At 45.4% G+C, this 14137-nt stretch overlaps 1 protein-coding gene across 1 annotated transcript in view; it reads right to left on the bottom strand.

Moving 5' to 3' along the window:
- Nucleotides 1-14137, bottom strand: part of SCIN (scinderin) — a 77534-nt gene that overhangs the window by 33829 nt on the left and 29568 nt on the right. Inside the window, exon 7 of the mRNA XM_038759760.1 lies at nt 1460-1552. Coding sequence (XP_038615688.1) covers nt 1460-1552 — 93 coding nt within the window. The remainder of the gene's footprint in view (nt 1-1459; nt 1553-14137) is intronic.

Below are 14137 nucleotides of genomic sequence, written 5' to 3'. Positions count from 1 at the left end.
TTCTATTTATTTTGTTAATGACGTGCATCTAGCTTTACTTCTATTTATTCTGTTGATTTGACACCTGTCCGCATTGTTTTGTTTTGTTGCCTGTCTCCCCCTTCTAGACTGCGAGCCCGTTGTTGGGTAGGGACCGTCTCTATATGTTGCCAACTTGACTTCAGACACAGTTGGATGTCAGCTCCTTGAGGGCAGGGATTGTATCTACTCCACTGTACTCTTCTGAGCGCTTAGTAGAGTGTTCTGCACACAGTAACCTAAACTTCTTGAGGAAAGGGATTGTGTCTACTGACTTTACTCTCCCAATGCTCTGCACCAGGTAAACGCTCAATAAATATCATTAACTGATGGACCCTGAAAGCCATTTTCTCCTAGAGATAAGCTTCCTGATTCTTTTTTAACGGGAACTTTCCATGCTGTGCTGCTCTGATTGCTGCCCACTTTTCTCTACCCGCTGAGGTCACTGGTAAATCGTTAATACCTGATGTTCCTGGAGAAGGCAATTCTGGCTCTGCACTCATTGGAGAAAAATGGTGTAGGCTTAAAATACTGCTGTGGGGCATAAAATTTCCCTGGAAAATCACAACCAGTGGGAGAAACACCATGACCTGGTGGATGGATCCAGGGCCTGGGAGTTAGAAAGACCTGGGTTCTAATCCCGGCTCTGCCACTTGCCTTCTGTGTGACCTTGGGTAAGTCACTTCTCTGGGCCTCAGTTCCCCCATTTGTAAAATGGTAATTAAGAAGGTCAGCCCCCTGTGGGACACGGACTGGGTCCAAACCGATTATCTTGTAACTACCCTGGTGCTTAGAAAGCGGGCACATGGTAAGCGTTTTTCAAATACCACAATTATTATTATTATTAAGGAGACTACAACTAGTCAACTGCCAACCGTCATACAGTCAGAAGCAGCATGGTGAAGTGGAGAGAGCCCAGGCTTGGGAGTCAGAAAGTCATGAGTTCCAATCCTGGCTCTGTCACTCGTCTGATGGGTGGCCTTGGGTGAATCACTTCACTTCCCCGGGCCTCAGGTATTCTCATTTAATAATAATAATAATAATAATAATAATGGCATTTGTTAAGCGCTTACTATGTGCAAAGCACTGTTCTAAGTGCTGGGGGGGATACAAGGTGATCAGGTTGTCCCACATGGGGCTCACCAGTCATCATCTCCATTTTACAGATGAGGTAACTGAGGCTCCGAGAAGTTAAGTGACTTGCCCAAGGTCACACAGCAGACATGTGGCGGAGTCGGGATTTGAACCCATGACCTCAGACTCCAAAGCCCGTGCTCTTTCCACTGAGCCACTGGGGATTGAGACTGTGAGCCCCATATGGGTCAGGGACTGTGTCCAACTGGATCCACCCCAGCCCTTAGTACAGTGTCTGGCACGTAGTAAGCACTTAACAGATACCACAATTATTATGATGACGATGATTATTAACCCCCGAGCTCACCATGTAGAGCTGAGCCATCTTCCTGTTGGTGACATCTGCCACACTGTCGTCGTTGTCATCTCCTTCCGGAAGCTCTGGCTTTTTCCCTAGGACCTTTGCAAGGAGAATCAGAAGAAAGTGAAACCGAGAAGACACCATTCATGCAAATCAATCGCATTTATTGAGCGCTTCCTGTGTGCAGAGCACTGTTCTAAGCACTTGGGAGCCCACAACAAGCTTATAATCTTGTTTTATGCCGTCGAGTCATTTCCGACCATAGCGACAACACGGACACATCTCTCCCAGAACGCCCTGCTCTCCGTCTGCCATCGTTCCGGTAGTGGATCCACAGATTTCTTGGTAAAAATCCAGTTTACCATTGCCTCCTTCCACCCAGTAAACTTGAATCTCTGCCCTCGACTCTCTCCCAGGCCACTGCTGCCCAGCACGGGGGAGTTTTGCCTTGTAGCAGATGGCCTGCCACTCGCTAGCCACTGCCCAAGCTAGGAATGGACTGGACGGGCCTCGGCTTGACTCTCCCTCCCTTAGCCGAGACTGGTAGAGGACTGGAAACTCTCCAGGTGTGACCCTGAGAGGGGACTTATAGTCTAGAGGACCACAAAACTTTCTCAGCTCATCCTTTTGACTTCCCTACCCAAGTCCGAGAGCCAGTGAAATATGCGTTGATCTGGGGTCGGGCTCAAGGGGGGATTTGGGGAATTCCAGCTTGCGGGACGATGTGAGGAGGAGGTGAACCGGGATGGACCTATAATTGTCAGACAGACAATGACTTTCCCCCACTTCAAATACTTACTGAAGGCACTTCCTCCTCCAAGAGGCCTTCCCCAATTAAGCTTTCCTCTTCTCCCACTCCCTTCTTCCCTCCCTAGCTGCTATATTCAAGTGTTTGCTCTCTTTCCCTGCAGTCTTGCTTTTCCTCCTCCCTTGTGGTATTTGTTAAGCGCTCACCAGGTGCCAGGCACTGTATTGAGCGCTGGGGTGGCTACAAACAAACTGGGTCAGATGTCCCATCAGAACCCATTAGAACCCATGACCTTTGGGCTCCCATGACCAGACTCTATCCATTTGGCCATGTGGAAACCAAAGATGTGACACGATGAGAAGCTTCCCTACTCCCAATTTCCAGGGCCACGGGGACAAAGCTACTTACTGGACTTGGGGTGAGGTGCCATCTTCCCATCCAGTACTCATCTGCTGCTCTTCCCAACCCCTGTGGGTTCTTCCAGCCTGCTACCCTGGACCCTACCTAAAGCTATAGTTTACCTAAGGAAAAGTTAGGGATGGGGAAGAAAGCACTAGGAATGCTACACGGTCCACCCATTAGGATGGATGTCAAGATCAATCATCCCGCTCTTCCTCCTTTGGTTTTTTTGAAGGAGCTGGAATACCAAGTTGGATGGACCCACTGATCTATAGCCTAGTGGTAAGAGCCCGCGCCCAGGAGTGGGTTCTAATCCAGCTCCGCCACTTGTCTGCTGTGTGACTTGAGGCAAGTCATTTCACTTCTCTGTGCCTCAGTTCCCTCACTTGCAAAATGGCGATTCAGACTGTGAGCCTTTTGTGGGACAGCGTCTGCGTCCAACCCAATTACCTTGCACTTAGCACAGTGCTTGACTCGTAGTAAGTGCTTCACAAATAACATCATTATTATTATGATCTAACCCTTGTGGCTTTTTTTTTTTTTACATCCTCTTGGATTCTGCTGACCCCTTCCTCCATGGGAATTAGCCAGAAATCCCATTTTCAACCTTAAAAAGAAAGTCTTCCACTTGAGACTGTTCTTTGTCCCTGTCCCATCTGGGTTCCCAGGTATTGATTCAGTAGGAGTGGACAGACTAAGGAGGGTTGTTTACCTAGTAGGGGGGACACAGGGTAGAAAAGGGCAAGTAAACAAGGAAGTTCAGGCCACTTGGATGCTAATCTGGGATCTTGTGGACAGCGTGGTTTAGTGGATAGAGCCCGGGCCGGGAGTCAGAAGGACCTGGGTTCTAATGCCACCTGTTTGTTGTGTGACCTTGGGCAAGCCACTTCACTTCTCTGGGCCTCAGTTACCTCATCTGGAAAATGGGGACTAAGACTGTAAGCCCCATGGGGGACAGGGACTGTATCCAACCTGATTAGCTTGTATCTACCCCAATGCTTAGAACAGTGCTTGGCACAGAGTAAGGGCTTAACAAGTACCGTAATTATTGTTATTAAACCCGTTTTCTCTTCCTGAATTTTGTGATCCAGGCTTTTAGGGGAAATGGTATCATCATTATCATCATCATCAATCGTATTTATTGAGCGCTTACTATGTGCAGAGCACTGTACTAAGCGCTTGGGAAGTACAAATTGGCAACATATAGAGACAGTCCCTACCCAACAGTGGGCTCACAGTCTAAAAGGGGGAGACAGAGAACAAAACCAAACATACTAACAAAATAAAATAAAATAAAATGGTAGCGTTTGCCCTGAGTCTGCTTCCTGGAGATGGCAGGGTAGGGGAGCTAAATTGGATCTGCCAATCCAAGCAGGCCCCCAAGGAAGAGGAAATCCCCAAGTCACCCCTGCAGACATTAGAACAAAATCGCCCAGATAAGGGACAGATGCAGAGCAGATTGCTCGGGAGGAAATCCAACAAAAACCATGCAAAGTTGAAGCTTGCAGAGTCAAACACCCACATGCACACACCTCACTCACACCCCCTCTCACACACAACACATCCACTCCTATAGAGGCTCACACACAGGCAGACTCCCAACGCAATCTCTGACGCTCATAGACACAACCCAAGCTCTGCCCCAGTCTTGCTGTGTAGCCCTGGCTATGTCACTTAACCTCTCTGGGCCTCAGTTTCCTCATCTGTAAAATGGGGCTAAGATCCCCACTCTCCTTCCCTATCAGATTACTCACTTCACTACTCTCCTACTACAGCCCAGCCCACACGCTTTGCTCCTCAGATGCCAAACTTCCCACTGTACCTCAATCGCGTCTATCTCGCCGCCGACCCCTCGCCCACATCCTACCTCTGGCCTGGAACATTCTCACTCCTCATATCTGACGGACAATGACTCTCCCCAGCCTTCAGTGCTTTATTAAAGGCCCATCTTCTCCAAGAGGCCTTCCCTGACTAAGCCCCCCTTTCCTCTTCTCCTCCTCTGTGTCACCCTGACGTGCTCCCTTTATTCATCCCCCCCTCCCAGCCCCACAGCCCTTATATCCATATTGGTCACATTTATTTCTATTAATGTCTGACTTCCCCTTCAAGACTATAACCTCACTGTGGCAGGGAATGTGTCTGTTTATTGTTATACTGCACTAGCCCAAGCGCTTAGTACAGTGCTCTGCACACAGTAGGTGCTCAATAAATGTGACTAAATGAACAGTAAGAGCTCAATAAATACAATTGAATGAATGAATGAAGAGTCTGGTTTGATTCCCTTGTAGCCCAATGCTCAGTACATAGCAAACCCTTAATATTAAAACACCATCATTTTCAGTACCGTTTTTGTGTATCACTTTCCCAACCTCCTTTTCTCAGAAGTGCTAATTTGACAAGGTCTCTGAATTGCATAGTAAAGCCTGCCTTTCCCAGGCTATTTTTCAAAGCCACCACCTGCCAATTTCCACTTTCTATTTTCCAGTGAACTTCTTCCTCTCAGGTGACTACAATAAGAGAAACGCTTCCTTGTATTGCTGGGGCTTTCCAACACTGCCCTCTCCACTGAACTTAACTCTTTTAGATTAAGCCATTAAGCCACAGACCTCGATCAGTCCTTATAGCAGGAGAATAATAATAATAATCATAATAATAATAATAATAATAATGTTACTTGTTAAGTGCTCACTATGTGCCAGGCACTGTACTAAGCACTGGGGTGGATACAAGCAAATCGGGTTGAATGAGTCTCAGATCTGTGAGTTGAGACGTCTTAATCCTATTCACTTTCGCCACTGTGATTTTCAGCCGGGAAAGAAAAAGCCCAACCAGGACAATTTGTTTTCTAAATCCTGTAAAGCTTCTCACCACAAATCAGTTTAGCTGGAGTGGGAAAGGGCACAAAAAATATGTGAAGACTACTATAGCTGGCATTAATTCAGCATATGGAATCACAGTCATGTCCACTGATAATAAAATGATAATAATAATGATAATTGTTGGACGTGTTAAGCACTTTCTATGTGCTTAGCACTGTACAAAGCACTGGAGTAGACATAAGATAACCAGAGAGGATACATTCCCTGTCCTAAAGGGAATTCTAGACTGTGAGCCCACTGTTGGGTAGGGACTGTCTCTATATGTTGCCAACTTGTACTTCCCAAGCGCTTAGTACAGTGCTCTGCACACAGTAAGTGCTCAATAAATATGATTGATAGATAGAAGGGGAATGAGAATGGCACTGTACAGTTCCCCCTCTAGACTGTCAGCTCATTATTGGCAGGGTACATATCTGTGAATTCTGTTGTATTGTATTCTCCTAAATGCTTAGTACAGTGCTCTGAACACAGAAGGCGCTCAATAAGCTTGACTGATTAATTGATCACTCTGCACATAATAAACACTCAAGAAATACCATTGATTGATTATATTTAATCCCCATTTTACAGATGAGAAAATGGAGGCCCAGAGAAGCTAAGTGACTTGCCCAAGGTCACACAAATTCAGTGGCAGAGCCGAAATTAGAACCCAGGTCTGCTGACTCCCAAGCCAGGGCTCTTTCCACTAGGCCACACTGCTTCTCTACTCTGAGGAACTAGGATCCTCTAATATAATGATAATAATGAAGATGGCATTTATTAAGCACTTATTATGTGCAAAGCACTGTTCTAAGTGCTGGGGGGATACAAGGTGATCAGGTTGTCCCACGTGGGGCTCAAAGTCTTAATCCCCATTTGACAGATGAGGTAACTGAGGCACAGAGAAGTGAAGTGGCTTGCCTAACGTCACACAGCTGACAAATGGTGGAGCAGGGATTTGAACCCATGACTTTTGATGCCCAAACCGGTGTTCTTTCCACTGAGCCAGGCTGCTTCTCTGAAGAGTGCTCTGCACAGAGTTAAGCACTCGACACATACTCTTGATTGAGGTACCCCTCAATCGTGGAAGTAGAAAGGGCCAACAGGAGTCATTAACATCTAGAATAAAGTCAGATGTTTTGTGACATCTAGAAAATTCAGCTGGGCTAGAATAAACAGATACCCAAATCAACCTTCCCTCCCAACTCTTATGGGAACTGTCTTTCATTTGTCCCAGATTCCTCTCCTACAGGAGTATGAAGTCTGGAGATTTTTGACAAGGGGAAGAAGACATGAGAGGGGTAGGTAAGGGGAGTGCACTGTAATAATAATAATAATAATAATAACATTTATTAAGCGCTTACTATGTGCAAAGCACTGTTCTAAGTGCTGGGAAGGTTACAAGGTGATTAGGTTGTCCCCCAGGGGGCTCACAGTCTTAATCCCCATTTTACAGATGAGGGAACTGAGGCCCAGAGAAGTGAAGTGACTTGCCCAAAGTCACATAGCTGACAACTGGCAGAGCCGGGATTTGAACCCATGACCCCTGACTCCAAAGCCCATGCTCTTTTCCACTGAGCCACGCTGCTTCTCATGTGGCATTTGTTAAGCACTTACTATGCGTCAAGCACTGTGCTGTGATAGATACAGGGTAATCACATCAGACACAGTCCCTGTCCCACACAGGATTCACAGTCTAAGCAGAAGGGAGAACAAATAATGAATCCCTGCCCCCATTTTGCTGATGAGGAAGCTGAGGGAACAGAGAAGTGGAGTGACTTGCCCAAGGTCACACAGCTGGCAAGTAGCTGAGTGGAGATTAGAACCCAGGCCCTATGACTCCCAGGACTGAGCTCTTTCTGCTAGACAACACAGCTACTATTAGGCAGCACGGCAATCAATCAATCGATCAATCATATTTATTGAGCGCTTACTGTGTGCAGAGCACTGTACTAAACGCTTGGGAAGTACAAGTTGGCAACATATAGAGACAGTCCCTACCCAACAGTGGGCTCACAGTCTAAAAGGCAATGAATCCTACCTCCAGAATGCCAGGCTCCTGAAGTTTTTGAAGATGAACGATAAAAACATGATTTTTTTTAAAAAAAGATCATTTATGAAATTCATATTTTACAACTCGGGAGATTTCTGTGGAGTCTTTCGGCTAAGTGGAAAGACAGCCTGTGGTGTTTGGAGAACACTAGATTTTATCACCCGTCTCTCTGAAGTCTTCTGCGGCTCTGACGCATCGGGTTAAATTAACAATACTTGGCTGTCAGAGGGAGAAGGAGATAATACTGCTTTACAATACCAACATGATTAATTTATTAGGCTCCCTCTCACTACAAGTGCCTTACAGAAATTGAGGAGCGGCAGAGTGCAGAAATATACTCCAAAAATATATCTGGTGGCAGAGGGCTTTTCCTACCTCTTCTTGGCTGTAAATAAAAGATTTTGCAGTTACAGACCTAATTAAGGCTTGGAGGTGTGCCAATTATTTAAAACCCCCTTTGTAGATGGAGTCACTTTGCAGTGTACATCACCACCCTGCTGTGGATAAGGTGGAAAGAGTGAGGTTCAGAAAAACAATTCCCTCATGTAATAATTGTGGTATTTGTTAAGTGTTCAATAAACACCATTCGGTGATTGAAAAATAATAATGATAACGGTGGTGTTTGTTAAGCGCTTACTCTGTGCCGGGCACTGCACTAAGCACTGGGGTGGATACAAGCAAACTGTGTTGGATAAACTCCCCGTCCCACATGGGGCTCACGGTCTTTATCCCCATTTTCCAGGTGAGGGAACTGAGGCCCAGAGACGTGAAGTGACCTGCCCAAGGGCACACAGCAGACATGTGGCTGAGGCAAAATTAGAACCCAGGTCCTTCTGAATCCCAGGCCCCGGCTCTATCCACTACACCATGCTGCTTCTCTGAAATATCTTCAGAGTACCCGTAAGGAGAGCTGAAAAGATCTCCAACCTTTTTTTTCAAAATAAAGAAAAAAGAGCTTAGATTTTTTCACGTCACCCCGATTGCTATTTGAAACATAAGTGTGCTTTATCTTTGCCTGTCACATCTGTGACTTTTAAACGACCAGATAGATATACCAACTCTGTTTTATTGTACTCTCCCAGGTGCTTAGTACAGTGCTCTGCCTAAAGTGAGCACTCACTAAATATAATTGATTGATTGATTGATGCCTCTAAAATGCCTTCTCATCAGATCTGCCCCGACGGTTGAGAATGTGCCAGCCCTTTGCCAGAGTCAATCAGTTTGGCTCTTCTGAGGATCACGTCACAAGGAGCAAATTAACCAGAGACCCAACTTGAGTCAATCAGTGGTATCGTTTGAGTGCTCACCAGGTGCAGAGCACTGTAGCTCTTAGAACAGTACTTTGCACATAGTAAGTGCTTAACAAATGCCATTATTATTATTATTGTTACTAAGTGCTTGGAGTGTACCATCCAGTTGGTAATAATAATAGTAATAATATTAAAGGTATTTGTTAAGCGCGTACTATGTGCCAAGCACTGTTCTAAGTGCTGGGGTAGATACAAGGTAATCAGTTTGCCCCACGTGGGGCTCACTGTCTTAATCCCCATTTGACAGATGAGGGAACTGAGGCACAGAGAATAATAATAATAATAATAATAATAATAATAATAATAATAATAATAATAGCATACTTGTACATATCTATCCTATTTATTTTATTTTGTTAGTATGTTTGGTTTTGTTCTCTGTCTCCCCCTTTTAGACTGTGAGCCCACTGTTGGGTAGGGACTGTCTCTATATGTTGCCAATTTGTACTTCCCAAGCGCTTAGTACAGTGCTCTGCACATAGTAAGCGCTCAATAAATATGATTGATGATGATGATGATGATTTATTAAGCACTTACTATGTGCAAAGCACTGTTCTAAGTGCTGGGGAGGTTACAAGATGATCAGGTTATCAGCTCCCCACGGGGGGCTCACAGACTTAATCCCCATTTGACAGATGAGGTAACTGAGGCCCAGAGAAGTGAAGTGACTTGCCCAAAGTCACACAGCTGACAAGTGGCAGAGGTGGGATTAGAACCCACATCCTCTGACTCCCCCTTCTAGACTGTGAGCCCACTGTTGGGTAGGGACCGTCTCTATACGTTGCCAACTTGTACTTCCCAAGCGCTTAGTCCAGTGCTCTGCACACAGTAAGCACTCAATAAATACGATTGAATGAATGAATGAATGACTCCCAAGCCTGGGCTCTTTCCACTGAGCCACGCTGCTTCCTGTGCAGGCACCATCCCTGACAAAAGGAGCTTAGCAACTGAGTGGTGGGGGCTATTTTGGCAATTGCCTGGAAGAAGGAATAATAATAATAATTATGACATTTTGTTAAGTGCTTACTATATGCCAGACACCGTATTAAGCACTGGGATAGATTAAAGCAAATCGGGTTGGACACAGTACCTGTCTCATATGGGGCTCACAGTCTTAATCCCCATTTTACAGATAGGGTAACAGAGGCTCAGAGAAGTGAAGTGACTTGCGTAAGGAAACTCATTCGATCATACTTATTGAGCGCTTACTGTGTGCACAGCACTGTCCTAAGTGCTTGGAAAGTACAATTTGGCAACAGAGACAATCCCTAGTCACCAACGGGCTCACAGTCTAGAAGACAGAGCAGGCAAGTAGCGGAGGCAGGATTTATTTTGATGGTACTGTCTTGTTCTGTTTCGCTGTCTGTCTCCCCCTTTAATACTGTAAAACTGTTGTTGGGGAGGGACTGCCTCTATATTCTTTCATTCATTCAATCGTATTTATTGAGCTCTTGCTGTGTGCACAGCACTGTAGTAAGCGCTTGGGAAGTACAAGTTGGCAACATATAGAGACGGTCCCTACCCAACAATGGGCTCACAGTCTAGAAGGGGGAGAAAGACATGAAAATGAAACATATGGACAGGTGTCGAGTCATAAGAACAAATAGAATTAAAGCTAAATGCACATCATTAACAAAATAAATAGAATAGTAAATATGTACAAGTAAAATAGAGTAATAAATCTGTACAAACATATATACAGGTGCTGTGGGGAGGGGAAGAAGGTAAGGCGGAAGGGATGGGGAGGAGGAGAGGAAGGAAGTGGCTCAGTCTGGGAAGGCCTCTTGGAGGAGGTGAGCTTTCCAAGTGCTGAGTACAGTGCTCTGCACACCGTAAGCACTCAAGAAATACGATTGAATAAATGAATGAAGGATTAGAACCCATGACCTCCTGACTGCCAGGCCTGAGCTCTAGCCACCCTCCCATGCTGCTGCTCTGGAATAAGAAAGTGTGGGCAGATCCTGGGATATGAACAGGGCAGAAAGTCAGTCTCCTGGACTTTGATTATTTAAACACATTCACTCCCTGACTCAAGGGAACAAGCGACAAAATCACATAACCACGATTGATAAGAAGGCAACTAAAACAAGCTAACAAACAGATAAGCGGAGGCAGAGCCATCTGGCTAATGAGAACTGGGGAGTTGGGTGAACTAACTGAACCCATCACTGTTGAGTCCTAATATTTTGAAGCAAGGCTAGGTGAGATAACTGGATTCATTCATTCGATCACATTTATTGAGCGCTTACTGTATGTAAAGCACTGTACTAAGCGTTTGGAAAGTACAAGTTGGCAACATATAGATGGTCCCTACTCAACAACGGGCTCACAGTCTAGAAAGGGGAGACAATCAACAAAAGAAAACATGGTGACATTTGGATGCAACTGCTCCATACGTGGTCAGCGCTCAATAAATTCATTCATTCATTCAATCATATTTACTGAGCACCTACTATGTGCAGAGCACTGTACTAAGCACTTTGGAGAGGACACCATAACAATACAAACACAATACCACTGATTCCCACCACCTCTCAGGGTTGCACCTGGAGAGTTTCCAGTCGTCTACCAGTCTCGGCTATGGGAGGGAGAGTCAGTTGTCAGCTGTGTGACTTTGGGTAAGTCACTTCACTTCTCTGTGCCTCAGTTACTTCATCTGTAAAATGGGGATTAAGATTGTGAGCCCCACGTGGGACAACCTGATCACCTTGTATCCCCCCCAGCGCTTAGAACAGTGCTTTGCACATAGTAAGCGCTTAACAAATACTATTATTATTATTATTATTATTATTATTATTATTATTATTATTATTATTATTATTATTATTATCATTCCTAGCTTGGCCAGTGGCTAGCGAGTGGCAGGCCAACTGCTACAAGTCAAAACTCCTCTGTGCTGGGCAGCACAGGCACAGGAGCGAGGCGAGGATGGAGACTCGAGTTTACTGCACCGAAGGAGGCGATGGTAAACCACTTCCGGATTTTGACCAAGAAAACTCTGTGGATCCACTGCCAGAATAATAACAATAATAATAACAATAATAATAACAATAACAATAATAACAATAATAACAATAATAATAATGACATTTATTAAGCACTATGTGCAAAGCACTGTTCTAAGTGCTGGGGAGGTTACAAGGTGATCAGGTTGTCCCACGAGGGGCTCACAGTGTTAACCCCCATTCTACAGATGAGGTAACTGAGGCACAGAGAAGTGAAGTGACTTGCCCAAAGTCACACAGCTGACGATTGGCGGAGCCGGGATTTGAACCCATCATCATCATCATCATCAATCGTATTTATTGAGCGCTTACTATGTGCAGAGCACTGTACTAAGCGTTTGGGAAGTACAAATTGGCAACATATAGAGACAGTCCCTACCCAACAGTGGGCTCACAGTCTAAAAGGGGGAGACAGAGAACAGAACCAAACATACTAACAAAATAAAATAAATAGAATAGATACGTACAAATAAATTAAATAAATAAATAAATAGAGTAAAAAAAAATATGTACAAACATATATACATATATACAGGTTCTGTGGGGAAGGGAGGGAGGTAAGATGGGGGGATGGAGAGGGGGACGAGGGGGAGAGGAAGGAAGGGGCTCAGTCTGGGAAGGCCTCCTGGAGGAGGTGAGCTCTCAGCAGGGCCTTGAAGGGAGGAAGAGAGCTAGCTCATGAACTCTGACTCCAAAGCCCGGGCTCTCTCCAGTGAGCCACACTGCTTCTCATATGGCAGATGGAGAGCGGGGCGGTCTGGGAGAGATGTGTCCATAGTGTCGCTCCGGGTCGGAGACAACCCAGTGGCATAAGACGAGACAATTGCTGGAGGGGACCCAATTTGTTCTGAAATACAACATTTTACTGGGCTTGGAGATTTTGCTCTGGATTCATGTATTAGACGACTTCTCCGCAGCCCTTCAGCCCTTTGTTTCGACACAATCAGTGATACTTATTGAGCATCTTAGACACCGTACAAAGAGCCTGGGAAAATACAGAGAGCACAGTGGCACTCCCCTAGACTCTCCTTAATCAATCAGTTGTATTTATTGAATGCTTACAGTGTGCAGAGCACTGTACTAAGTGCTTGGGAGAGTACGATAGAACAATATAACAGTGTTGGGAGATATGTTCCAGGCCAGCGCTTAATAATGCAGGAGCCAGAGTGGAAATCTAGGAGATTTCTAGGAGATTTAGGAGATTTCTAGGAGATTTCCTGCCATCGAAGGAGAAACGCCTAGTGGAAAGAGCACAGGCATGAGAATCAGAGGACAAGGGTTGAAATTCCGGCTCCACTACTTATCTGCCGTGTGACCTCGGGCAAATCATTTAACTTCTCAGTGCCTCAGTTCCCTCATCTGTAAATGGAGTTTCAAAACCTGTTCTCCTCCCACTTAGACTACCAGCAGCTGCGGCAATGATTCCTTGGCCTGTCTGAGGGTGATATTGATTGTGGCATACACTGACACTTCCTTTGTGCTAAGGCCTGTGCTAAGTGTTGGCGCAGACTCCCCTCTAAATTGTGACCTCCTTGTGGGCAGGGAATATGTCTGTTTATTGTTGTGTTGTCCTCTTCCAACCGCTTAGTGCAGTGCTCTGCACAGGGTAAGCACTCAATAAATATGATTGAATGAATGAATGAATGACCTTGGGGAAAGACACTTTATTTCTCTGTGCCTCAGTTCCCTCATCTGTAAAAGGGGGATGAAGACTGTGAGCCCCATGTGGGACACAGACTTTGTCCAACCTGATTAGCTTGTACCCATCCCAGAGCTTAGTACAGGGCCTGTCCCATAGTAAGCACTTAACAGATACTGTAAAAAGAAGAAGAGAAAGAGAAGGCCCTTTAGAAGGCCCATGAGAAGGCCCAGTAGAAAGATCACAGACTGGGAGACAGAGTACCTGGGTTCAAATCTCAACAATGCCAGTTTCCTGTTGAGTGCCCTTGGGCAAGACCCTTCACTTCTCTGTGCCTCAGTTCCCTCGCCTGTAAAATGGGGTTTAAGACCATGCGCCCCATGTGGGACAGGGACCGTGTCCAACCTGACGATCCCCTATCTACCGCAGTGCTTAGTACAGTGCCTGGCACATAGTAAGCGCTTCGCAATACCATTACAAACATTCCAAGGCCCTTCTCCTTTCTGGAGTCTTGGTGGAGATGGATGGAATTTTTCTGGAGTGGGGGGTCAATCAATCAATCAATCAATCAATCAATCGTATTTATTGAGCGCTTACTGTGTGCAGAGCACTGTACTAAGCGCTTGGGAAGTACAAATTGGCAACATATAGAGACAGTCCCCACCCAACAGT

Source organism: Tachyglossus aculeatus, chromosome 2 (genome assembly GCF_015852505.1).
Source record: "Tachyglossus aculeatus isolate mTacAcu1 chromosome 2, mTacAcu1.pri, whole genome shotgun sequence".
Taxonomy (NCBI): domain Eukaryota; kingdom Metazoa; phylum Chordata; class Mammalia; order Monotremata; family Tachyglossidae; genus Tachyglossus; species Tachyglossus aculeatus.
This window is presented reverse-complemented; position numbering and strand designations above follow the sequence as displayed.